The 27,406-nt window shown below is 35.5% G+C and overlaps 1 protein-coding gene across 5 annotated transcripts in view; it reads right to left on the reverse strand.

Moving 5' to 3' along the window:
• The window catches only part of Naalad2 (N-acetylated alpha-linked acidic dipeptidase 2), a 92,574-nt gene that overhangs the window by 32,491 nt on the left and 32,677 nt on the right, over positions 1-27,406 (reverse strand). Inside the window, exons 2-14 of one of the 5 annotated variants that reach the window (XM_063256273.1) lie at positions 23,523-23,655; positions 22,688-22,799; positions 15,326-15,512; positions 13,594-13,695; positions 12,855-12,980; positions 10,763-10,949; positions 9,999-10,092; positions 8,806-8,904; positions 4,787-4,872; positions 4,212-4,331; positions 4,032-4,114; positions 1,754-1,817; positions 754-821 (exon numbers count right to left, since the gene is read on the reverse strand). In XM_063256273.1, the coding sequence (XP_063112343.1) occupies positions 754-821; positions 1,754-1,817; positions 4,032-4,114; positions 4,212-4,331; positions 4,787-4,872; positions 8,806-8,904; positions 9,999-10,092; positions 10,763-10,949; positions 12,855-12,980; positions 13,594-13,695; positions 15,326-15,512; positions 22,688-22,799; positions 23,523-23,655 (1,461 nt within the window). Of the gene's footprint in view, positions 1-753; positions 822-1,753; positions 1,818-4,031; positions 4,115-4,211; positions 4,332-4,786; positions 4,873-8,805; positions 8,905-9,998; positions 10,093-10,762; positions 10,950-12,687; positions 12,981-13,593; positions 13,696-15,309; positions 15,513-22,687; positions 22,800-23,518; positions 23,717-27,406 lie in introns of those variants that run through there. The other 4 variants (XM_063256274.1, XM_023564599.2, XM_013151156.2 and 1 more) reach the window with 4 other exon arrangements.

A 27,406-nucleotide genomic window follows, 5' to 3' on the forward strand; every position in this document is an offset into this window, starting at 1 on the left:
GAAAACTCTGTATTTTTTATTTTTTATGCTTTGTGGGTTTTTTAAAGATGTTATCACACTATATTCCTCAGACTGGTCTCGAACTTCTAGGGAACAGAAGCTGTTCTCCTGTCTCAGCCTCCCCAAATGCTGGGAATCCCGACATGCACTTTACCCAGCCTCGTAGCTTTGACCAATTACAAACAGATCAGGGCAGACCATATTCATGTAGTTGAAAGGCTTGCAGTATAGAGTGCTGCTTCACTCTTTATGCCTTTGTTTTCTCACTTGTGAAAATGGGTAAAATGGAAACCTTCTAAATTTAATCTCCTCTGATATCTTCTCTGATCTATACTGTGGTGTTCCAGGCTCTGTGCACTATCCATGAAATAAGTTCCCCAGGCATTTATTGAGAGATAAGCTCAGAATATAGAAGGGGGAGAAGTTTCTACCCCTCAAACATCACAGTCTACCTTAATTGGACACACACTTCAAATGGATATGCAGCACAAAGTAATGATAAGTAATTCAAAAGAAAATAGAAAAGTGTTATAAAGAAACACAGATGCCAGATGAGAGATAGATGTGTCCTAAGAAAAGGTCTTTCTGAGAAAATAGCAATGGCATTTCAGATTCTGTTTTTGCTTCTTATTTGTCAGTCAGCTATGGTATGGTCTGCTATCAATTTAAAACTAAATGCCACTGATTAAGTAGGTAAAAGTGTTAATTATCCATTCATCAGAAAACTTAGTAAGACTTAATTCCCCTTTGTACCTCTTTTGTCAATTTATACACCAACTGGTAAAGAAGAGGTGTACAATCAACTCTGAGAGTATAGTTGCCTGAAAAATAAACAAAACACGTGAAATTCCAGTTATGCTTCATTCGAACTTTATTTTCTAGCTTTAAGTAAAACCTAGCAGTCTTCAGTCATACCACCCTAAACGCATCCCATCTCATATAGGAGTCTTTAAAACAAAAACAATTCCCACAAAATAAAAAAGGATGGGAATGGTTCTCTGGGAGAGACAGACTGTAATGTGTACTCAGGACTGAACGAGGAAAAGGAAAACTTGGTGGCTATGGCTGAGGCTCCCAGAAGAGCCAACCCATCACTCTTCGGCAGCCACTCCCAGGGGAGCTCCGGCAGAGGAAGAGGTAAGGCTACAGAGCTCATCCTCTATTCTTTGATTCAAATCAACAGTGTACATCAAGATGCTAACATGTACACTCTACCATTGGTGTAGGACCAATCAAAACACCGTATGTCAAATTCGAGCAGTAGATTTTTACTGTATGTGTGCTTCAAATTCATCCAATAAACATGGAAATTGTTTTTAAGAAAATATTTTAATATAAGAAATGATATTCTGTAAACTATTTTCTCTGAGATATATTGTATCTCAGAGAATTTATATTCTCTGAGATATATTATTCCTATGGGGTCCCTAAATTTCTTTAGCGACCCCATAGGAAAAATATTGTTAACAGTAAAGTATTAACCAAACTATGCAAATGGTGAATTATGACAAATAAATTACGAGCAATAGTTTATTTATGAATCTTACTGATTGATATGATTCAATATTTTTCCTATGTAAAATGGAAAATTAAGTCACTATTGAGGAACTCCCTGGAACAATATGTGAAATACTTAACAAATTGGAATTTATTGTCTTAAAAGGATAACGTACTGTTTAATAACTATAAATACAAGTTACCTGAGATAAAATTTACTATTGGAACTCTATTTCAAATTGAAATAAAATTTTACCTTCTATAGATGAATCTGAGTTGATGTAAGCAATGCTTCTCTCTTGAAGCACTTTTGCATTCTCCTATGGTTGAAGCAAAGTTGTTACATAATTCACAATATTAACTATTGTGCAAATATCAACAAAATGACTAAAATAATTTTGTGAAAAAGTGATCGCCAGATACCTTCACAAAGCAAATACCTGGGTCTGTTTGAAACCACAAATTCTGAGAAAATGCTGATTTGTTGATTGATAATATTAATACAAATTTTAAAAAAGAATATTGTGAAGCAGTAGCTACTATATACAGTAATAGCAGACAGTACAAATTAAAGAAATACTTTCAGTATTTCAAGTTCCTGGATTCCATGCATCAGAAATTTGCAGAAATAAGGCTTCCAAGATTCTGGGGAACTACTCCAGATCTACCAAATGAGACCTGCTGAAAACAAAGCCCAAAATTGGTACCTTTAACAGACATAATCAGTCTTTATGTGCATTGAAGGTTAAAGTCTCTAATATATATATTGAAATAAAGTCATCTTTTCAACAGTGAAAAACAGAAACTTTCAATTGATCTATGCCTATAAAATATAGGGAAAGGGAAAGAAAATTTAAAAGGAAAAGAAAACCAGAAAAAAGAGAAATAAAAGGAGATATATGTTGGAATATAAATAAGATAATAGATACACACACAGATTCAATAAAGTAGTCACAGATTAGTGGAAACATGCTGAGACAGCCCTCCCCTCTCACTCTCTAGCTTGCTACTTTATTAGAGTATGGTACAGGTAAAGCACTGAAAGCTTGTGTGGTCACAGCACAAGTAATAACTGCCACCTCTTTGCACCTGCCAATGCAGGACAGATAATAGTTGTTTTCACTATAGAGAAAGAATCAGAGTTTCCCCTATAACCTATTTCCAGTGAAAATGAAGATTCCTCATATATCACGATAAGTTTAAGTATTTTGCTTAATATGATAATCTGGTACAAAACTCAAAAAAGTGTTTGTTTCTTAACATATATGTACATAAGTTAATGCAAAGCATGTTAATTATTTTGTACCTTAAATTTTTTATTTTTATTTTGAACTTCTGCAATTGAAGAAATGAATATACGTACTTATGCATACATGCATCACAAGAAATTACATATTTCTAAACATAAATGACCTTGATGAATGACACCTAACTCATTTAAATTAATTTTCTACTTCTGAAATGCATGTACATAGTACTAATTTTAAAATAATAATTGTAAATGTACTTATAATCAAGTAGTATCAAACAAGTAGTATCAGACAAATAACCATGTTGTTTTATACTCATATTTATTTAATTCATTTGATTCTCAATGTTTTAAAATAATATAAAATAAATAAACAAATAATATGAGAGCATGAGTTAAGATGGAATTTTTAAAAACTAAACACACAATGGCAAAACATGCAGGTGGTGCTTTAATCTGAACTCACAAATGATAAGTAGAAAGTGGAGAAAAAGCACGTATACAATGCACCTACCTTTGTAAAAAAAAAAAAAAAAGAGCTTACCTTGAATATGTGAGAACATGAAATTACTCAAAAGATTGGCTTAAAAAAGAAGAGAAAAGGAAGGGGGCCCAAGAAAGACACTTATATTGTTAAGAGCCAATGACAAATGAAATCCAATCATATATGCCTGGGGAAGCCTGTGCAATTATAAAGTTAACTTACTAAAGTAATTCAATTTAAAATTAACACTGTATATACTTAGAGCCTATATCTGTTATGAAAGGTACAATATACCAATGGTTGCAATTTTATATGGAATTTGTAAATGTGAAATTATAATCAAAGTATAATCATCCTAATAAAACATGTTTTCTTAGATAGAAGACCACCAAAGAAACTTGAAAATTGGCTCCAAGGCTCTGTGTCAGTTTTTAGGTAGGTCATTTCATGTGTAAAATCAGCTTCCTAATTCTGACAATTTTCTGAGCTTACTAATTTTTATTTTCACCAAAGAAACACAAACATATTTTGACAACAAATAAATCTGTAGCCCGAGATACTCTGTTTTGTACAATGGATATTAAAATAAAAACATTCTATTTCTTAAATTCTCTTCAGACTTCTTCTAAATTAAAACCACATTAAGTAATGGAATCTACCTATGATCATTCTAAGGCACACACACACACACACACACACACACACACACACACAATCATCCCGATGCATAAACACACACACACGTTTGCACACTTTTTCCTTATTGACAAAGAAAATCACAAGAACCTTCCCTCTTATTACCTCAGCCCATTCTGTAGAACCTAACAGTCCAAATTCTTCTGCATCCCAGCTGGCAAAAATGATAGTTCTCCTGGGTCTCCAGCCTGTAACCATTAACATACATAGTTAGACACAAATGCCTAAAAATAAAGTGAAATAAACTCATGTCCTGTCATTAATTACCAAAAGATTTCTACTTACCCCTGCTTCTCAATTTTCCAAAACTTTGAGCTATTTCTTGCAAAACTGCTGTCCCAGTGGTTGGGTCGATACCCCCAAACACCCATGAGTCCCGATGACCTCCCACAATGACATATCTGTCTGGAAAAAAAATATGTTCTAAAGTACATCAACCCTGAATACATACAAATATAAACTATATACAAATGTCTGTAATTTATCTCTTCAATTAAACTTCTATCTGTTTGGAGTTTCTGTCACAAAAAACAATCAAGACTATAAAGTAAAATCTTTCAGAATTGGTATGATTTTCTCTCAAGGTTAGCAATTTCCAGTCAATTTTATGCAATCCAATTGCAGAAAAATATCAATTATTTAATGAAATTTATCTTTTCTTACCTAAATCCTTTTAAAAACCAAATGCTTTTAAAAATTCATTAACAATTTAGGGATGACAATGCACAATGTATGTACCATTACTGCCTCCTGATTGACATGTTTTCAAATTTTGGGGTTTTTTTTCCTCTTTGAAATCAAATGGATTTTTAAAAAAGCAAACAAAAAAAATTCAAAAAAATCAATAATCATTAACTTACCAGGTTCCTCAGATCCTCTAATAATTCCAATTACATTGTAAATTCTGGTAATTTTATTGATGTTGTGAACATGCATTTTAACTTTTCTAGAATTTCAAAAGGAATAAATTATTTCATCTAATGTATTACATTTATAGTTTTCTTTCCACTTTTATTAAGTAAAATCTTAAAACTACAGAAAAATTGTACAGACAATGAATTTCTGTATATTTGCCACCTAAATTAATTAATTACTAATACTTTTTGAACCATTTTCCAGGAAGTTGCAGACACTATGACAATTTACTTCTAAGTACTTACATATGCACCTTAAAAACTGACATGTTGTATATTCTCCCTCCCTGGCAGCTGCATTGGTGATATCTATTTATAATTCAAAGTATCATATGTTAAGAATTCATTTTAGGGGGCTGGGGATTTAGCTCAGGGGCATAAGCACCTGCCTTGAAAGCAGGCAGTCGTGAGTTCGATCCCTGGTACCGATAAAAACGAAAAAGCAAAAAAAAAGAATTCATTTTAAACACTTTTTTATGGCTTTTTTTTTTTTTTTTTTGCTACAAGGTCTTGCTACGTAGGGCCAGCTGGTCTTGAACTCACTGTATACCCCATGCTGGCCTCGAATTCATGGCAATCGTTCCTCAGCCTCCTAAGAGCTGAGATTACAGGTGTGTGTCATCACACCTGGCTAAAATCTGTAAGTACATGACTCTTAATTGTGAAATTAAGGAAAACAGTCCAAGATGTGATAAATGAAAAACCATAAACTTGTTATTTGAATATATTTCTTTACAAAACCATACACAGTACTGCTTAGCATAAGATTGGGGCCAGGCATAGTGGCTCATACCTCTAATCCCAGTACTTGGGAGGCTGAGGCAAGAGGACTGTTTCAAGTTTGAGATCAGCTTGGGCAACAAAGTGAGCTCAAGGCCAGCCAGGACTGCACAGTAAGACCTTGTTTCAAAAAGACAAAAATAAATAAGATTCGGTCCCATAAGATTATAATACAACTTAAAAATTCCTATTGTCTCACGACACAGTAGCTACTGCAATATCATAGTATAATGCATTACTCGAAATTTGAGGTGATGCTGGTGCAAGCAAACATACTTCACTGACAGTCACATATAATATGATTTTTTATCATTCATTTAGTGTCTACTCCTATTTAATAAAAAATGTTCATTATAAAATGGTATATAATGATAAATTGGCAGTTGCCCATATATCATATAACATATTTACTGCATTTACTGATTGTGTCAAGAGACCATATCAAATGCATGAGGCCTTGGATTTAATCTGCAGTACTGTGAAAGAAAAAAAAACAGAGGCCACATCCAGTGATTGGTCATTGATGTATGCCACCTTACAGGCTTATATACGTGTATTCTAATGCCCAATAATCAAATCATCTAAATATAGCCCTGCACTATAAGTAATGGGTGACTGTGATTAACAGGTAAAGTTTTTTTTCATTTTAAGGCACTAAGTAAAAATTTATTTTTGCTATTGACAGATAAAAATAATAATAAAGAGCTGCAGGTATAATTCAGTGGTTCAACATGCACTTAGCATAGTAAGACTCTAAGTTCAACCCCCAACACCAAGAAAAATGCATTAATAATAGAAATGCAAATGCATAAACATTTTAGAGCATGTTTCTAAAAATAAGAGCCCAGGATGTATGATTAGTAAGCAACCCAAATTCATTGACACTATGTCATTAAACTAAGAAAGTTAAGTAAAGAATAGTGCAAGAGGGCTAGGCATGGTGGTACACACCTGTAATCCCAGTACTGGGGAGGCTGAGGCAGGAGGCCCCCTGTGAGTTCAAGGCCAGCCTGGGCTACTTAGTAAATTTAAGGCTAGATCAAACTACGCACTTCTATGCAGTGGAGAACAACTCAGCGATGAGGAGGGAAAACCGATCTTCTCCATGGTGGTAAATTCCAGCGTCTGAGTTGTTTTTCTCAGAGAGGCTTTCTACCTGGCTGCCTATCAAGCTGCCATCTTACCAGCTCTCTCACATTGTTCCTTTTTTTCTATTTCTCCTTTTTATTTTTCTTTTTTGAAACAGAGTCTTGCTGCGTAGCAATTCTGTTATTCTCTGTCCAGAGTGATATTAGTCTATTTTCTTTTAATTTCAACATACGTAAAGATATGGACAGCTATTTTGAAGAGAAGGAGAGACATTATGGCAGCCATTGTTGACTTCCCTATTGTCTGGTCTTGAAGACTTAAAATGCCTTCATTATCCTGTTCTGATCAGTTTAATACTATTTTGTTTGGTAGGTATGCACTGTGTGTGAAGGTGTGGACAACTATTTGGAAGAAAACAAGAGACAATATGATAGACAGTGAAGATCTTCAGTGGTCTTGTTTTGAAATCTGTGTTTCTTAAATTGTTTTATTATGATCCGTTTTGTTCTGTTTTGTTCTGTTTAATTTGACCCTCTTTAAAATAAAAAATAAAACTAAAAAATTTTAAAAAAGAAAAACGATAATGTAAGAAATAATGAGAGGAAAAAATCTGTTAAGACTAATCATGAAAATAAATATAGTTTATCTGTGTAGATTCTCAAAAAGCTCAACTAAATCTTTAATTCTGACGTCTTTCAAGTTTTTGGTACATTTGACTTCCAGAATTGTCTGAAAAAATGTGTTTATCTCACTACCACTTCACACTCAATGTGTTCTAAATAAACTGAACTCTAAAATATATACATAACACAGGAAATTTCTGTTCCTAATTATTGGATTTTTTTTTTTTTTTTTTTTTGTACCAGGCACCTTGCAGTTGCTGGGCAGGGGCTTGTGCCACTGAGCTAAATCCCCAGCCTGTCCCTAATTTTTTCACTGCTGAATACTCAGAACCTAGAATGGTACCTTAAATGTAGTAAATAATAAATATTTGTTTGTTATTCGTGGGATGAATAAATACAATGACTGAAATTATACAACTGAACCTTTGTGTCCTCTCTATGTCTGGTTCTGACCAACACATCACAAAGGTCTTTACATTCCATTTCATGAGTAGGCTATATTTTCCTTCCTCTCCATAGTGTAAATAATAATCTCCTTAAAGGTACTCTGTTTAGATTAAATGATAGACACAGACACTTATACAAATATTTATAAATCCCTACAAAATAAGGAAATTGAATTTGTAATACTTTACATATTCTGGAATAAACAATTTCAGAAACTGAAATGACCTCTAAGAATCAAGACTCAAAGCTCATGGAATTAAGATAAAGTATTAGGAAATAAGACTAATTTAATAACTTGGTTTTAACGAAAACAGCTAGGTCTTTTCAGATTTATCAGAGCTACATTTCCCACCCTGCCAACATGTCAGGCAAATCAAACTTCTTAAAATTCTGATGTCATGGTCCTCTACAATGCTAGAAGCTGACCCAGCCTTCACTCAGCCAGTGGAAAACTTTTATACTTTCTGTGAAATTAATCTCAACAGACACATTTTCCATAATTATTACTCTTCTACAATAGTGCTTTAAATGTGTAAAAGGAATAATAACTATATAATAAGTCTATAGTTGCTTGTAGCTACATAATTCATTCATGTTAACCCATTTGACCCACACAGAAAGTGATTAACTGTTGGTGCTTTTCTCTTCTCTTTTACCCTCTGCCTCAGTTAACCTAGAGATTCTGAAAGTTATTGGACAAACTGTTACATATTTTAGGTGAAAATGAAGTTTTAAAAAGTTATTGTTTGAATTGTTTAACTTAAAAGCAAATAAAAAATTTGACACTCTGAAACAAGTATTGTGATATCACTACAAGAATATTTCAATAATAAAATAAATCGTGAATAAAATGTAAAAAAAGAATAATTCAATAATTCATTATGTAAGTACTTGTGTTATAAAATAATTGTTCCAAAGTAATTATAAACAAACAGATAAGCAAAATATACCTGATGGAAAAATTATCTTGATATTTTTGATTGAATTATAGGACTTTATCAGGCAATTACAGTAAAGCAAAATTACCTGAAAGAATTACTCCCTGTAAAGCCAGGTCCAATGTTGTAAGTAACATTAAGTAGTCCCTTCCAGCTGTCATCTGGTGGAGCAAGCCCTCCCAAGTGGCTGTCAAGACAAAATGAAATGACAGAAAGAGGCTGAGCATCACAGTTTCCAAGAAGAAAATCATGAAGCTGATAATGTTTCACTATACATCTAAGAACTGTTTGTTGAACAAGTTTTCAACCAACCTTCCCCTAGCTGGGCATGGTGATACATGCCTGTAATCACAGCACGTGGGAAGCTGAGGCAGTGGGATAGTTATGTGTTCATGGCCAGTCTGGGCTATACAGTGAGTTTGAAGTCAGCCTTAACTACATAACAAGGCATTGTCTCAATAAAAAAATTAAAAAAAAAAAACTTTTCCCTCCTGAAGCTTGCATTCTAGTATGTGAACCATGACTGAGACAAGTAAGTAATGCACATGATATAGTACCACATATCAGTGATAAGAGCTAAGGATAAAAATAAGATAAAATTCAAGGACTGATGAGAAGTACCGCTCTTAACCATTTATTTATGTAGATTAGTAGTCAAATCTAAAATATGGGAAATTCATGACTATTTTAAGAAGAAATTAATTTGTAAAGAAATTGATGATTGCATGTAGACACAAAGAAATTATTAAGTCACTCTGGTGTAAAGTGGGACCGTAAAGGAAATACATAAAGGAACATCAGTTATGATGACAACGAGCATTACTTGAGTGTTTATTGCCGTCTAGTTACTGTACTACCATAATGCATACTGGTCCTATCTGAGAGACACACTGTTGTCCTCATTTTATAGATAAGGGAATTAAATCATTAAGTCAGCTGGCCCAGGATCACATGTTTAAACTATATGTCAGATATGAATATATAATGAGTATCTAAGGAAATTCAACTACTTGAAAAGATCTCTAATCTGTACTGATTTTTTGTCTTTGGACATAGTATTGCATTTCAGAATTTCACTTGTAGCAAACAGCAATATTTTATTATTATTTCTTAGTCACTAAACTAACTGATTAAAAATGAATGTTCTCTACTATTCTAATATTAAATTGCTTCAGTATAGGACTTCACCTTTAATATAACTGGATTATATTTATTTTAGATCAGAAAATGGACATCTTAAAGTAAAATATTTTAATGTCATATCCAACTAGAAAAGTATACCGCAATAATATTTCTGCATCATTATATCCAATAGGATGTACAGGAATTTGAGGGATTCCCACACCTTCTTCAACATTAAGTCTGAAGGTATACTCTGCAAAAATCAAGGGGAGAATGAAAATAATTAAGAACCTGAACAAGAATGTGAAATTTCTTACATTACTATTAGAAATTTTCAACACATTTGCAACTATATCAAAATTAAGTTTCCCTAAAGTAAACAAACTGTTTCACCTAAGGATTCAAAATATCTTTAAATGGTGGACTTGGTGGTGCACTCCTGTAATCCCAGCACTCAAGACTCTGAGCCAGGAGGACTGCCACGGGTGCAAGGCCAGCCTGGGTTACAGAGCGAGTTCAAAGCTAGCCTGAACTACATAGTGATACCCTGCCTCAAAAAAATCCTAAATAAACAAGTAACCCATTGGTATTTTTAAAAATAGAAATGCATGAACTAAACAAGGATAATTTCTGAAATTACACTCAAAATCTAAACTTTGTTAAGAGAGATTATTACTTTGGGTATGAAAATCGGTTTTCTGAGCCTCTCTATTAAAGGCAAAAGAAGAATATCAGCTGAATATCATATTTTAATATAAAAATTTAAGACTAAAATAATAATTCTTAGAAGTAGTTCCCAAAATTATATAAATACACACAATTTTAACCTTAACTTCACTGTAAAGATGTTTGCTTTTAGCCCACCTAAAAGAGAGAGAGGAGTTACTTTGCAAGAATGGTACACTGACAGGCTTATCCCTTACCTTTAGCTGGATAGCCGGGAGTGAGTGGGTCACCAGCTCCATTCAAGTTTAACACATTTCCTCTCTGGGCTGCAGTTCCAGGAAGGTTCCATCCTTTGGGATATGGCTGTACCTCAGGGGCAAAGTAGTCAGCTGGATCTGAGTACAAGATGATTCCTATGGCCCCGGCTAGCATGGCATTTTTAACCTGCAGGAGCAATGTGAACCCATAATACATGTACAAAATTATTCATGTAAAAATAATTTAATAATGTGAGGAAAGGCAGGTGTGATGGTGCATGCCTGTAATCCCAGCACCTGAGAGACTGAGACTGGCGGACTGCCTTGACTACAAGGTCAACTTGTCTTGCAAGGAGGGAAGGAAGGAAAGAAAAAAGAAAGGAAGGAAAGGAGGCAGGATGAGAGAAAAAAATTTAGATATGTGTTTATGTAGTGTCATTACATGCTCAGGTGTCTTTTCTTTGAAAATAGTTTCCTCTTGGTACACCTAACAAATACCCATTTATTTTACAAAACTGTAAATAAGTTATCGTCTTTCTATGAAACACTCTATTTTCTCCTTTCTTCTTTATACTTCTTATTTTTATACATTTTTACTATAGGGCAGATCATAGTGTACGCGAATATCTTTTAAGCATCTCCTTTAAATACTAAGGGAGCTATTAAGAATACAAACCAAGGCTTTCTCATGTTTAACTATCAGCCCTTCTAGATTTCATACATCATAAAGTCAGCATTTCACAAATATCTGGGTAAGTAAGCCAATGTAAGATTTTATACAGACCATTGTCAGTATGTGAAAAATTTCCTAAGGGGTCTTTGTAACCATATTTATAATAATCCAAAGTGGTCAAGAACAGGAAAATACATCCTATAAAATATTGAATTCTTCATTATCAGAAACACTGTAGCAAAAGACAGGTAAACATCAGTCTTGTAGAAATATTCCAACATTCAGAAAGCACCCAGTTGTAGCAGTGAAAGTATATCTTGTGACTATCGGGAAGGTCAACTTGCTTGTCTTTATCAAAATTTTGAAAGAACATACACTACGATTCAGCCACTCCATTTCTAAAACTCTGTACTACAAAAATCTTCACACAAGTGTATGATGTATATGTGGGAAAGAATGTTCACTGTGGAAATAGCTTAAAAAATTCAAGACAGATAAACATTCATCAATAGAGTTAAATAAATGACTTATCAGTTTGATAAAATATTTTAGCATCTTTTAACTTATTTAAGCATTTAATAAACAGCCGTACAGAAATTATTGATATTGCTGGGGAAGTAGCTCAGTGGCACAGCACCTACCTAGCAAGTGTGAGGCCCTGATTCGATTTCCAGTACCAAAAAATAAAAAAAAAAAAATTACTGATACCAACCACTCTCCAAAGTGCTTTCAAACACAATCATTTAATCCTAATAATGATTCTACAAGATTGGTGTCATTATTAAGCATTTTTTAAAATTCCCAGCCCAGCATTTCTGTTTTATAGAGAGAGCAACTATAGTAAAGAGAAGTTAAGGAATTTGTTCACAGTAAAAGCTCTAGAGAACAAAGGCCTCAAACAGACCCAGGTAGTATGGACCTACGTTCTTATACTCTTAAATACTACGCGAGGTTATACAGCTCTCAGCGTGCTGACAGAAGATATCCATAAACTACGGCTGAGTGCAAACTCCTGTGACCTGCAGTGTATAATGACCTCTCTTTTAAAACAAAAGTAATGACACTTACATGTATAATGTAGCTATATAGAGATATATTCCTAGTACACAGAATTAGATTGCAGAAAGCTATTAAAATTGATTATACCTGGGCAAAGAAACTTTGCTGAGATTGATTTTCATTTTTAGTTTACATGAATTTTTTCAATTAAATTTTTAAAAGCAAATATTACTTTTATAATAAAAATAACTACCTTTTAGATATATGAAGGAATATAAAAATAAAACTTTTTGTGCAGCCATTGCAAACAGCAAAGAAAATAACTTTTAAAGCAATTTTTAGGAACTGTTGAAGCAAGCTGGTCATCTATATTTATAGGATCTCTCCTCTTTCCTTCCCTCTAAGAAAGCAATATCATACTTTATTTCCTCTGAAGATCTTCCCATATCTGGCAATAACAATCTTTCCAGTACAGTTGATGTTCATCACCCTTTCTAGTTTGAAAAAGTCTTCAGTACGAGCATAATTCACATATACCAGATCTCCCTGCAGAGAAAAAATAACATACAACTACTAAAATTAGACAACAAAAGGTACATTTGTTCCATCAAACTGCATCTGTGTTAAGTTTTTTTCCCCTATTTGGAATTAATAAAGAGATCCATGAAATTCTGGCAAAGTCCTTGGAGAATATTTTAAAATTCTACAGTTGAAGAAAAAGACAATATATAAGCTATCTTTTGATCAGCATGTATCTTTTGTTGAAATTATCAGTATACACTGAGCCACAAGAATTAGAGTACTGTTACTTGAAAAATCCCCATTGCATTTAATTTCCAACCAGAGATTGAAAACTTCTGTGATGTGACTTATAAAAATAGATTATACACTTATAAAAAATTGGTTAGTGGAAGAAAGTTTACAAACGCAACTATTGCCTTTAATGAATTAACAGTCTGCTCAGAGTTTGTTATTTCAAAGTATAACATCTGCCTCATTAAGTTCTGTTTTTGATGTGTTTATTTTCTTTGCTTCCTTTTCTGGTTGCCTTTTTTTTTGCGTTTTAAAAAAATTATTTTGATTTTTGCTGAGAGTTCATCGTATATGATTTCCACGTAAAATTCCCTTGGTTTGAATACAAAAATGTTTTTCATTTTACCTCTGGCATGCCTTGGGGTGAGAAAGCATTATACGGTGGCACAATATTTGTAACATTCTCATATCCATCAGGTGGCGGTTCAAAGCACGATGTTTTAAAAATCTAGCAAGAATTGAAATGGAAGTTTGAGAGAAAAATTGTACATTGTTATTAAGGTAAAATGCACTTTGCCCCCACGTAAACACTGAAGATTAAGCATACCGAAACTAGTTTAATTAAATAGCTAAATTCTGTTGGCAACAAGACTTTTTTTTTTTTTTTTTTTTTTTTGGTACCAGGGATCGAACTCATGACTTTGTGTTTGCCAGGCAGGTATTTGTGCCGCTGAGCTATATCCCCAGCCCCTAGAAAGACCTTTATTATTATAAAATAACAGAAGTAACAGGAACTCTTACAAAAACATGTCATCCCATATAACTGAATATGCGCCTATAAAGCGTAAAAACAGGGCTTAAAACGCATACTCAGGCTGAAAGTATAGCTCAGTGAAGGCCCTAGCTTCCATCTCCAGCACCCTCCCTCCCCCCAACCCGCCCTGCAACATGCATGCACTGCTGCCAAAAGCAGTACTCTTATGTTCCTACATTTTCTTCTTCCTTTATGAGTCACTTCTGTCTTCTTCTAAAGCTTTTTCATTTTTTATCCCCAGCCCATTGCTTACCTCATTCTGTACTCCTGCCCTGTGATAGTTCCTAAGTATGAAAACTTTGCCAACAGCAAATGTACTTATGGTGTCCAGTTTTTCATAAACATATATTTAATAGCCTAATGAGCGTTTAGCTCTGATTTCCAAATGCAGCATATACAGTTTATCTTTTATCACCTCCTGGCCTGCTTTGGGCTCTATATCCTCTGTCTCCATCAGTGGCCTCTGTTAGTTGCCCACATTAAGCAGTCAGGACGCTCTTGAAGCCTTTTTTCACTTCTTTCCTCCAGTAAATCACTAATCCAGCCCTGCTGATACACTCCCTGTTTCCCATATTTATCTACTTCCCTCACTCCTGATAACATCCTAATTCAGGACTTCAGAATCTTTGATGTAACTACTAAGATTGTTAACTGCAACTCATTAACTAGTAGAAACGCAATCTGAAGATCGCCTAATCTTTCCTAAAACACTCTTCTAGCTCAGATTTGCCCTGTTTAGAGTTGGTCATTTGGCCCAGGAACTAAAGCTGAAGTCTAAGATACTTAGGATAACCCCTTTTACAATCTGTCTCTGGAACTGTCTACTGGCTTATTTCTTACCATAGCCCAGTTTGTATTTAACACTCTTGAAAAACAGAAAATTTTGAAATTGTATCAATAATATTAAGCTATTATATGCTTCTGAGTTTTTGCTAGCATTTTCTTCTGCCTTGAATTCTCTTACATGGATTTTTCAAATATCAAGTCTTTCCAGGTACCTTACTTGTATAACACCCAGACTGGCTGAATGACCCATTTTTGGGTGGTTAGAAAGCCCTAATCATATTTTTCAGAGTACTGACCATTCTGACTTGAAATAATATATCCCATTTTCTGCATCACCTAATTACACAAAGGCACAATAAGCACATCTTCCTTCATGCCTAATACAGTAGACACTGAATGGTTTGCAATTTATTAACTTTGATAAAATATGTGAGTTCTAGGGCACTATTAATGAATTCTACTTTTCCTTAACCTTATATCCCAACCCATATAAAAACATAGGATTATAAAGTATGAAAGTACCAACAATCTGTATCACCTCAGTTCCATGTTCATCCACAATTGATATATAGTTAGTATTTGTTTCATTAGGGTAAGACAGGAGAACATCATAGTGAACCAAGTTGGCTGAATCTAGTCCAAATTTTTTCCACTGGGCTTGGATTTTTTTGGCAAGTACTAAATTTTGTTCTGTTCCTGCTAAATGAGGAAGTTTCGTAAAAGAACTAAAATGAGACAAAAACAAGTAAAAGTTAAAAGAGTCATTCAAACAATGTATGTAAAGACTAATCACGTATTACTCATTTTTAGGTACTGCATTATCAATTCTATATGAGATATATTTAAGTAGCCAGAGATACCAATTTCCATATATGCCAATTTTAAGTGATTTATGTATTACAGTATGTAATCAGTTTTCATATTATGCTCTCTTAGGGGAAAGAAAAAACCACATTCTATAGCAGACACAATAGCAAAGGGCAGACATGAGAAGAATATCATACTTCTATACCACTCATGAAACTGTGTTACTTCTCAGTAAATACAAGGCACTTTAAAAAGAAAAAAGACCTTAATGTTTGTCAGGAAACAGTTGGGCATTTCCATCTTTGACTTAGTCTCTTCTACTGTTGATTGAATCATGTTGAAGTTGCTTATTTATCTCACTTAGGTTAATTTCTATGCATTTTTGTCTACATTCACTAGTGTGCCTCAATCTTGCCTGCTATCTGGGAAGCACTGACTTGTTTAGATGAGTTTGGATAAAGCTTTCTTAGCTCTGGGTGTGTGTCAGTCAACTTTTCATTGCTGGGACAATGGCCTGATGTTCACAATTTAGAGGAAAAAAGACTTCTCTTGTCCCATGGTATCAGAGGTTTCAGTTAGTGATCTGATATCTCCGAGGTGGAAGCATCAAAGGAAATCTGGCAACATCAGGGCGGCCAGAAAGCAGAGAGGCTGAGGAAGAACCAGCAGTGGATGCCAAGAATCAGATCCTGCCCCCAGTCACACCTTCATGACCTAATCAGAAAAAGCCTGCAAGTGTTTTATTAATCTCCTAGGTGTTTCTCAGGTCAACCTACTTGACAATCAGGATCAATTATCACAGAGTGTAAATGAGTTTTCACATTTAACTGATCTCACAAACATACTGAGACTTTGCTTTAGATGAACATTTCATAACACTTTTCCAACCATCCTACCAACATCAATACAGCAATAATAACTACTTACGTGAATTAGTCTCTAAGTTAATCAGAGATCAACCAAAACATATACAGCAGCCAAATATTTAAAATTAACATCTTAATTATATTTAATTAACATTTAACTATATGCTGAGCATCCTCCTAGCACTTTCACATGCATTTTTCATTTAATCTTCACAACTCTTCTTCCTTTGTCTGCACTTTGAAAACAAGAAAACTGAATTATTGAACACTGTGTTCATAAGATAATGTCAGATTTAATAAACTCTAGGGCCAGAAATTGAAATTACAGTTGTCTCCTCTTAAAAATGGTGGTATTTCTCAACAGTTCTTCTGATCTTATTATCCAACTGTGAAAAAGCCTAAGGCTCCCTACATCCTGCATTATGAAGTTCATGCTCCAGCAGGCCACATGAGGGTCTTTCCCACCTGGACCATCCTCCACGTTTTTAGGATCATTTTTCTTCTGCTCTTCTTATAAACTTCATTACTGTCAGTAAATACATTAACCTCCTGAAATGACTATACCCTCTCATACATTTTTGCCTTTCCACAGTTGTTGGGGACCTCAAATTCACAATGGCTAATTTTGCATATTTCCCTATGGGATAAGAGAGAGGTTTGAGATTTTGGTACCACACATTTAAGATTTTTCGTTGACTCTTCTAAGCATAAGATCATCTATACCTTCTTCTTTTGTTTTTGTTTTTGTTTTTATTTTTTGGTACTGGGGACCAAACTCAGAACCTCGTGCTTGCCAGACAGGGGTTTATGCCACTAAGCTAAATCCCCAGCCCCATCTGTACCTTCTTGAGTCATCTCAGGATTACACTCTAGGACAAGACCCTTCTTAGCATAAGCTCATCTTGAGTCCAAACCTTCTGATGAACTGTAATCTACCTATCACTGTATATATCTGTCATGGTTTATGTTGGTGGCCCCCAGGCCTCGTGCATTTGCATTATGCATTTGTGATTGTTTCACTGTCTAGAGCTTGGATTGATGATATCAGTGCTACACCCACATAGGGGTGGAACCAGCATACAATGTAATGGCAAGAAGAAGGTGTGTGTCTCTCTCTCTGTCTTGCCAGTTTCTGTTTTGCTGTTTGCAGCAGCCATGAACTGCTGCCCCGCCATGCCACCATGCCTTGGAGCCAACTGAGAATGGACTGAAACTTCCAAAAACTGTAAGAAATAAACCCTTCCTTTCCCAACTTTGGGCATCAGGTATTTTGTCTCAGGGACAAGTAAAAAGTAACTAAGACAACACTTAATAAACAAGTGGCTGCTTTGGGAATGGAGAAGTCTAATCCACTGACTTCCTAGCCATTGATGCAACACTATACTTGTCTCTGTTTTTTATTTTTCTCACAATATTCTTAAGACAGACAAATGGGACTCTTGGCTGAGTTTCCGATACACAATGCCTTCTACCAGATATCAATATTGCACCATCCACCTGAATCTCCCTCCAATACTCTTCCCATCTGCAAACTATTCATCATGCACAAGAACTCCTCAAACAGCATCTTCTCTATGAAGCTTACCCTCTCGAAATCATTAAATGAAAATGGTAGATTGCAAATGTTTAATAACTTAAATATTTTTAAAAAGTACAAATGTATCTAGACAAAAGTTATTTTACATTTATAGAAGAAAAGAAGTAAGCTGGGGGGGGGGGTGCACACCTGTAATCCCAGCACATGCGAGGCTGAGCAGGAGGATCCTTGTGAGTTTGAGAACAGCCTGGGCTACAAAGTGAGTTCAAGGCCAGCCTAAACTGCTCAGTTAGACCCTGTCTCAAAAAGACAAAAAGGAAGAAGGAGAAGGAGAAGGAGAAGGAGAAAAAAGAGAAGGAGAAGGAGAAGGAGAGGAGAAGGAGAAGAAGAAGGAGAAGGAGAAGGAGAAGGAGAAGGAGAAGGAGAAGAAGGAGAATTAAAAGGAGAAGGAGGATGAGGAGGAGAAGAAGGATGAGGAGGAGGAGGAGGAGAAGAGCAGTAAATGGAGCTATGAAATTTCTGTATTACATACTTCATCATTTATTTTCTATGATAAATTAATAATCTCTTAATTAAAGAAAATAAATATATTTTCTTAAAGTAAAATTGGGAATTAACTACAAATTCACTGAATTGAAATACAGAAATGAAAAAGAAAGAACAGAACAGAGTATATTTTTACTTTTAAGTTTCTCCTTGTGATCAGAGATAGAAGTCACCATTAACTTGGCAATGTTCAGGAGAAAAGAAGTACCTGTAAAGACAGTTATTCCCTTTTGATTGCTTCTTTTAAACAGAAAAATATTTTGCAGAAGACCTGCTCAGATTCTTCCTATTTCATTAGGCATAATAGTGTCATATTCCCCTTCTTAAACTAATCGTACTAGAGAGAAAAGAATTGGAATGATTGGTTTATGGAGTAATTAGATTTCTAGGCTGAGATAAAGGACCTTTACTAAGTACATACCTCACTGCAAGAGGGCACACACAGTGGATATACTGCCAATAAGTGCTTCAAAGAAATCAAATTGTCCCTGCTACTAATCATGCAATTTTAAACTTTCCTTTTTATCCCTAAACCATTTTGTTATGCTAAAAAATCCTTTAGATCTATAATCAACAATTTCTTGGAACATCCTCAGCCCATTCTCTGAACGTTTGCTTGACTACTGCCTTAGCAAGTATTCTTCGACAACCTACTTCATCTACAAATTATTTCTCATGACATATCTCAGAGATGGAAGGTCACTAAGTGCCTTAATTATTTTTGATTCTAAAATTTTTCTTTCTCTTGTTTCAAAACTATTAGCTCTTTTGAGTCTCATACCAAAATCCACCACCTACTATGTCTTCTAGGTACAGTCATTTACAAACTAGGTCCTTCACTCATTAAACTTGTGGCTCCTAACATTCTATATGTCTCTCTATCCTTATTCCTGTCATCATTCTTGGTGTGTGAATTCTGCATTCAGTTGGATCAAAAAAAAGAATAGTCAACAACAAGAAGATAGTTTATTATCTCATATATTACTCATGGAACTATATCTATATAACATTAAAACACATAATGTAGACAGGCATACAGTATTAATGTTTGGCCAAAGGGTCACAAAGTTTTACTTCTGACATCATTTGGACATTGTGCTTTGCTGCAGCATTTAGTGGTGTTAACATCTTATCTGGTCTTTTAAGTTAAGCATTTTATCTCACTTGATAGGACAGTCTGTATTTCACTGCACTATTTGAACAATATGACAACACTATATCTCTTTCCATTCCTCATTCCCACAGCTTACTCTAGTTCATCCATGGAAACTGACACTGAACTTCATGACCTCAACAAACTACAACACAGATGAAAAACATGCACCATATGTGGCATATGCACTTTACTCTGCATGTAGATCTTCAGGGTTTAGTTAGTCTCAAGAGAATGTCAACAGAGGCAGGAAAATATTTTAATAAAAAACAAAAATAATCTTTTTTAAAAAATGTAGCATTTATTTTATTTTTTTGTTGTTGTTTTGTTTAATTCTGTTTGTGAGGCAGGGCCTCACTATGCAGCCCAGGCCAGCCTCAAACTCACTGAAACGCTGCTATCTCAGCCTCCTGAATGCTGGGATTATAGGCATGTGCCACTATACCTAGCCCCTAGCCAAAAACAAAAATCTTATCAACAAACATTTCAGAAATTATTGAATATTTGTATTTAAGAATATATCAACCTTTAGATCATATCATGCACAGAAATTAATTTCAAGTAGATCACTGAACTAAATGTGCAAACTTCAATTTAAAATTTCTAAAAGAATAGTACAGAAAAAATTTAGGTATAACAGAAAAAGTATGAAACTTTAAAAATTTAATCAAATGGGCTTTATTGGGACCATTTGAAAAACTGGCCTTCAAAAACACTATGAAAACAAAATGCCTAGCCACCCAAGAAGTTTATAATACATATACCCAGCTAAGGACTTATCCCCAGCATACATAATAAAAAATGTCTGAACAGAGCCTTTATAAAAGAAGATACACAAATGTTTCCTAGACACATAAAATCCTTAACATCACTAGTCTTCAGGAAAATGCAAATCAAAACAAAAGTAAAATACCACTACTCAGCAACAATATTGGTGAGTGTCACAACTGACACATTGTGCCAACTTGAGAAGTCCAGTCACTCGACTAAGTAACTCAGCAGCTCTACATCCTGAGGTGTTGAGGACTAGCCATTACCCTGTGGGATGTTGTGGGTTGTGTCAATTTAAGAAATTTAGAAGTTTAAGGAAGAGATTCAGCTGGGAGCCAGGGTCCTCACTTTGCAAACATCCTGAACCAGTGCAAGAGGAGGGCACTAGATGGTGTGATTGTTACATCTGTGCCAGATGGGGTTGGGGGGAAATACCTGGCTTACAATGTAAGGAAGGAAAAGAGGCTTGCACTACCCCACTCCACTTTTGCTCTTGTTGCTTTTGCCTTGAACTGTTGCCCCACTGCCATGCTACCCTACCTTGGAGCCAGCTGATTAGACTGAAACCTCTACAAGCTGTGAGCTAAATAAACCTTTTCTTCCTTAATTATGGTTGCAATACAAGCAGCAAAAAAAAAAAAAAAAAAAAAAAAATGGGAAAAAATGTTCAACATCACTGGTCATTTGAGAGATGCAAATTAAAACAATACTGAGAGTCCACTTATCCCAAAAAGAATGGCTATTATCAAGAAATCAAGCAATAATAAATGCTGGGGGGGGATGCAGAAAAAAAGGAAACCTTCTTCTCTGTTGGGTGTGAGTATTGACTGGTACAACCACTATGGAAATCAGCGTGGAGATTCCTAAAAAAACTAGGACTAGAGGTCACACTCAATCTAACTATTTCCCTTCTGAGTGTCTTCCCAAAAGAATAAAAAAAATCACACCACAGTAACAGCACACTTTATAATAGCTTGATCTTGGAAACAACCTAAATGCTCATTGACTAAAAAATAGATAAAACAGATGTAGTCTTTTTATGCAACAAAGTATATTCAGCCATGAAGAAGAATAAACTGGAGACATTTATAGGTAAACAGATGCAACTTGAGACCATACTCCTTAGTGAAATAAATCAGACACACATGGTAAACACTGTATTGCCTCACTAGTGTGAAATGTTGAAAGAAACAACATATGTATATGTATATAAAATAGTTAAGATAGTTACACTGCTGATTTCTCTGAGTTCATTAAAGAGAAATACTAGTTCTGGTATTGTTCAGACAATTGAATGGAGATGTCTTTTACTCTGACTGAATGATTAGGGGATAACAATGCACAGTATATATACCATTGTTGCCTCCTGATTGACGTATTTTGAACTTTTATTGTATTCTCTTTGAAATAATGTAGATTTGAAAAAATCTATAGTGACATAAAACTGATTAGTGATTGTGTAGGACAAGAGTCAAAGGGAGAAAGAAGCTTCAAAGAATATGATGGATTATTTTGTGTCTAATTGAGGAAGTAGTTTGCTAAGTATAATAGGCATCTGTAAGAACTCTCAAATTGTTGATGTCATAGACATGCAGTTGATTTTATGTGAATTATATTTCAGTGAAGATGATTTTTCAAATGGCACTCCAATGAAACCATCTGCACATAGAAATAAATGTTATGGTAACTGCTTCAGGAAGTTTGTAAACAATTCCCCAAATATCACTCTTCATCATACTTAGAAGCTAGAGGATTTGCACTAATATTTTTGCTTTCATTCTGTCCTATCTGTAAACAACTTTGTAGCAGATGGAATCTGAAATGTTGATCTCTTTTTTACGGAAGCACTGAGTCTACCAATCTTTATAAGAGAGCATGATATATTTAAAAAAGAAGAAATATGCTGATTAAATCCATGCATGAGGAACAAAGAATAACATTCAGTTGTAATTCAAAGTTACATGAATTTAAAACATCCCTCATTAAATCAACTATATGTTTTTGGAAGATGCAGTTAGGGAAGAAACACCTACATTTGTAACAAGTTATGCATTTCTCCCCTATCAGTGGCTTAAAGAGATTTTAAACAACGATAAACTAATGAGTAACGTATCATTTCACACAAAGACCTCACAAACAGGTACAGCCAGCTTTAATACACTTTTGCCATGCAGCATTTTAAACATTACTTCTAGGATGAAAAATTCCAGGCAAACTTACCGAAGAAATAACTTAATATTTTCTGCTTTCATTTCTGATACTAGTTTCCACCGCAAACTTTGATGATAGCGCTCTGTAGTGGTTGTTCCTTTGAGAGACTTGACAAACCAGCCTGAGGGAAAAACATACGCGCGTGCATGCGAGCACACACACACACACACACACACACAGGATCGCTTTTGGAAAGAATCCTCCCCCAAATAAAAACAGTCAAAGCCTGTATGTCCCTAATAAATAAGTAAATAGCTAAATCGTGGTAAGCTTTAAAAAGAAAGAAAAGACATTATTGAGCGCAGAGCACGCTCAAACTCTGATGTGTAATGTAACAGAGTTCGTTATGGTTGAGTTAAGAGCTTTCATTTCTCACTTAGGCATCACTGAGAAGGCCTTCTGTACTCTCCCTGCAGCGGATCTAACCGTGCCTGAAGCACGAGGAAAGTATTTATTTAAAAGCGTAGGAAAGTGACATTTCCCCACTGTGCTGTCCACAGCAGCTGATCCTGTAGACTCATCTTTTCCTTTGTTACGGATAATGACAGCTCTAAATTGTCTTTTCCACAGCCCTCAACGGGAGCTCGAACTCAATGAATATCTAGCAAACTCGAGTTTCGGGGTCTAACTTTTGCTAAAATTGCAAAATTGCATTGTGTTTGTATAGAAAGCTGTGCTGCAGTTCTGAGAGTTGGCCTTGTGGAGCGGTCAGCTGGCGGGGAAGCCAGCGCTCAGCCCCAACCCTGCAGCTCGCTCTCCCAGCCCCGCGCAGGAGGGCAGGGCCCCAAGTAGTGCGAGCCGGAGTGGAGAAGAAGAGGGAGCCCCAGTTCACTCACTTACCCACCAGAAAGCCCGCCAGGAAAGAAGCCAGCGCTGCAGCCAAGCACATCCAGAGGTACTGAGGGCGCCTGGACTTCGCCATGGCTTCTTGGGCTGTGAGGCTGTGGGGCCGGCTGTGCTTGCTGCGAGCCTGTGATCTGCTGGTAAACAGAGATTGTGAGCTCCAAGCAGGCGCTGAGCGAATTTGCACAGGCTCCGCCCCCGCCCTCCTGGTAGGTCCGGAGATTAAAGACATCCAGCAAGTTTGTTCAGGTGGAAGCCAGGCCTAAGGAGGCTTTCTTCTGCTGGCAGGCAGCTTCCATTCTGTGGATGGATCCTGGAGGAACTAGGTAAACATTGGCGGCAGCAACTGCTGAAAATGTCCCTGTTTCCTAAGGAACTTCTACCTCTGTGACATCTCTATCCCAAAGAGTTAGGGACTCATGAGAACCTCATCCACACAGCAACACCCAAACTGATGGTACTGAGTTCTTTTGATCCTCTTACGTGAACAATTTCCAGATTCTGTAACTCTGTTTCCTCTCTTTTAACTGAGGTTTTTACATGCCTCACTAGAATGCTGGAGATCAAAGGAATAAAATTAACTTTGAAAGGGCTTCGCACTATTAATGACAATGAGTTCTTTAAATGTCATCCTCCCCGCCACCCCCCTTGCCTGCCTCTTATTACCTTTTAATGCATTTCTCTTTAAAGGTGTTTAGAAGGTTTGCAAATTGGTAGGGTGAATAAAACTCCTGCGTTCACCCACCTCACCCCAGAGGAAAAATTTAGCAACTTACAAATGACTTTTTATAACTAACCAAAAACAGTTTTGCAGCCAAACCAATATTTCTGAGTGGACCTTAAAAATGGCATATATCAGTTGATGTCCAACTATTACAAGCAAGTAAGTAAGATAGAAATTAATGCAGTCAGACAAGGACTGGGTAGTCAAGAAAGTGCACAGAAAAATTAAAGACATCAGAACTGTGGCCGGAGTTGCATCTATCAAAGGCCAGGCCTCCAGATACAGATGCTGTGGCCAGGTCTATATGCCTCCCTAAGGGATAAGTAGTAGCTAAGAATTATGGTATACCACCTCGTATGGTACATCGTACCACCTGGTCCAGTAAAGTCCAGATAAACATCAGTCACCCAGGTTGGTGACCTGGTTCAGACTCATTCATTCTCAAAAATGCTTTGTGACTTGTTTCCTTACTAGATCAATATTATGTAGGCAGCTATACGTATAATCCTACAGGTGACTATAGTTTGATCCATATTGTATTGTGACTTTGCGGTATAAATTACCCCTGACAAAGGGGCTCAGTAGCAACCCATTTCCAACCCTCTTCTGTCTCTCAGGAGCTATGGCTATTCACCAATAAACTTTCCCTATTCTTAATGTCCTTTGGAATTCTTTCTTTGATTTCAGGAGACATATTTAGTATATCTTCTATCTAGGCAGGTTGGGAGTTCTATTTTTCCCCTATATCACAACCTTCAATGCATGTCTACAGTTCTGGCGGATTGCCTTAGGTAAAGCATCTTTCTCAGCTTCTACCCACTCACTAGAAACATCGAATTTGTTTCTCTTGTATACAATTATAATTATTGACTGGAATACATACTAGTTTGTCCTTTAAAACTTTTGTAGAACCACTGTAACTTAGCATCACAATAAATACCTTTAGTGAACTAGTTGATTTTCTTTTCTGTAAGCTATTAAAGTTCTTCCTAATGTCAGTACTTTCAGTTACTGGCCCCATGAACACTTGTCATACAATACCTCTGCAGTCTATTATTTCAGAGATGAACAATTTTCTAAAGATATTTTCATAACAAAGAATGTTCTAAAACACACAGCCACAGTGCATAGAAAGCAAATTAGAATGAAATTATTTAAAAAACGCAACAGCCAATGAAGTAACTGTATTTCTCAAATGTAGTTTTACAGACCCTCTCCAGGAGCACCCACAAGTATTTTGTCTGTTGTGTTAACAAAGAATGAAAAGTTTTAAGTAATTCTTCCATGTCTAAAAGTTGAGACAAGAGCATACTCTATGCAGAAACAATAGCAAATGTTATTCATGTCATACATAAATGTGGTGAGGATTGATTGTGTAATTTGGTCATTTCTAGACTCTTGACTTTTTCTGTATGCTACCTATGGGATATTGTTTATCACCTCATATCTCAACTACATCAAAATGCTCACTACAAAAAGTCTGGTTGGAGAAAGACTGGCAACTAATGATTGAAATGACTTAAGTAATTGTGAATCATTTTCCTACTGCTATCTTAATTTTGATCACAAACTGAAGTTTTGCTAATAGAAAAAAGTGGATGTATTAGGGTAATTTACCAACTTGATCAATCTTCTCAAATTCAAAGTAGATTGTTAATTTAATCAACAAGCTATAGCATGTCACAGGTTGTGCAAAATTCTGAGGATATGTTTTTTGGGACACTGAGGTGTTGAATAAAAGGCCTGTGTGTGTGTGAATGTGAGAGAGACAGAGTGTGTGTGTGTGTGTGTGTGTGTGTGTGTGTGTGTGGCGGGGCCTCACTTTGTAGTTCAGGCTGGCCTTGAACTCATGTGGCCTCTGCCTCTGAATGCTGGGATTACAGGTGTGCACCACCACACTTGGCGCCAATTTTAAGGATACAATGCTTACTTTTATAAACCTTATATTACAATATAAAGGCAAATATTGAATAAGAATTTAAGTGTAAAGTTCCAAGAGAGAACAATATTACCTCAGATGGGAATGTTGTGATTGCCCAACTAGGCGGCATCTGCAGGCTGTATCTTGGCAATGCATTAAAAAAGATCCTGTTAGCTGGTTCAAAAAATTCTTCTAGTAATACAGAAGTTGAAAGCATTCAAAATTCCACCTTAATTAAGGCTGCTATAAAAAGTATTTCTAAAAATTAGTATCTTGGCACATATTTGCATCTTGCAAGACACAGCTAACAAATAAACACTTGATTTATACTAATACTTTTAAATTTTTTCTTCAAAGCTGAAAGTTGTAGATAAAATCTTTGCAATTGAAAAACCAGCTTCTCAACAAAACTACTGACCTGTTCATGATTCAGTGAGCTTTTCCTATGACAAAACTCACCAAGTTTTCCATTCATCAAGCTAAATTCTCTATACTTACACTATATAAATCCCCTGTCTCTCTCCCCATCTCTCTCTCTCTCTCTGTCTCTCTCTCTCTCTCTCTCTCTCTCTCTCTCTCTCTCTCTCTTTCTTGCTCACTCTCTCGCTTTTTCTTGCTCTCTCTTTCTCCACATCATGGAAGAAGCAATCTTATAACATCAAAGTGTAAATGCCTTCAGATGGCTAAGTTTGAAAACAGTGTGATATTGGTACTAGTAAAGTGGTACATGTAAATTTCTTAATAAACATTATTAAATTTTACTAAAGAAGAATTAATGTTTAGCTGGATGACAAAGTGGATACATATTTGTCAACCCCACTGCCTCGCCAGCTGCTATCTCATAAACTCCATGTGAAAGGTGTAATGTATATGATCACTGAATAGTCATTATGCCATGCATGATGTCACATGTCAAGAAATGGTACTAACTTCACGTGACATGGTCAATCAGACATCTATGTTCATTTTTTAAATAAATAATTTGTTGATATGAGATGGCTGTGATTTATGATGAGATATATTCCAGCTGAGTAACACTCTGAACTCCAAAATTATTGCAAATATGAAGTGAGGTATTAGAAACTAGTATATTGAACAATATACAAAACTTCATACAGCAGTTGAGATAGGTAACAAAGGAAGACATATACAGCAAGAAAAAGGATAATAAAGATGAGAAGAAAATTTGAAGGAAAAGCAGAAATCATGATTGGATGATTTCCTTCTGATGTCACAATTA

Source organism: Cavia porcellus, unplaced genomic scaffold, assembly GCF_034190915.1.
Source record: "Cavia porcellus strain 051 isolate PalLab524CR breed Dunkin Hartley unplaced genomic scaffold, mCavPor4.1 scaffold_9, whole genome shotgun sequence".
NCBI classification, from domain to species: Eukaryota; Metazoa; Chordata; class Mammalia; order Rodentia; family Caviidae; genus Cavia; species Cavia porcellus.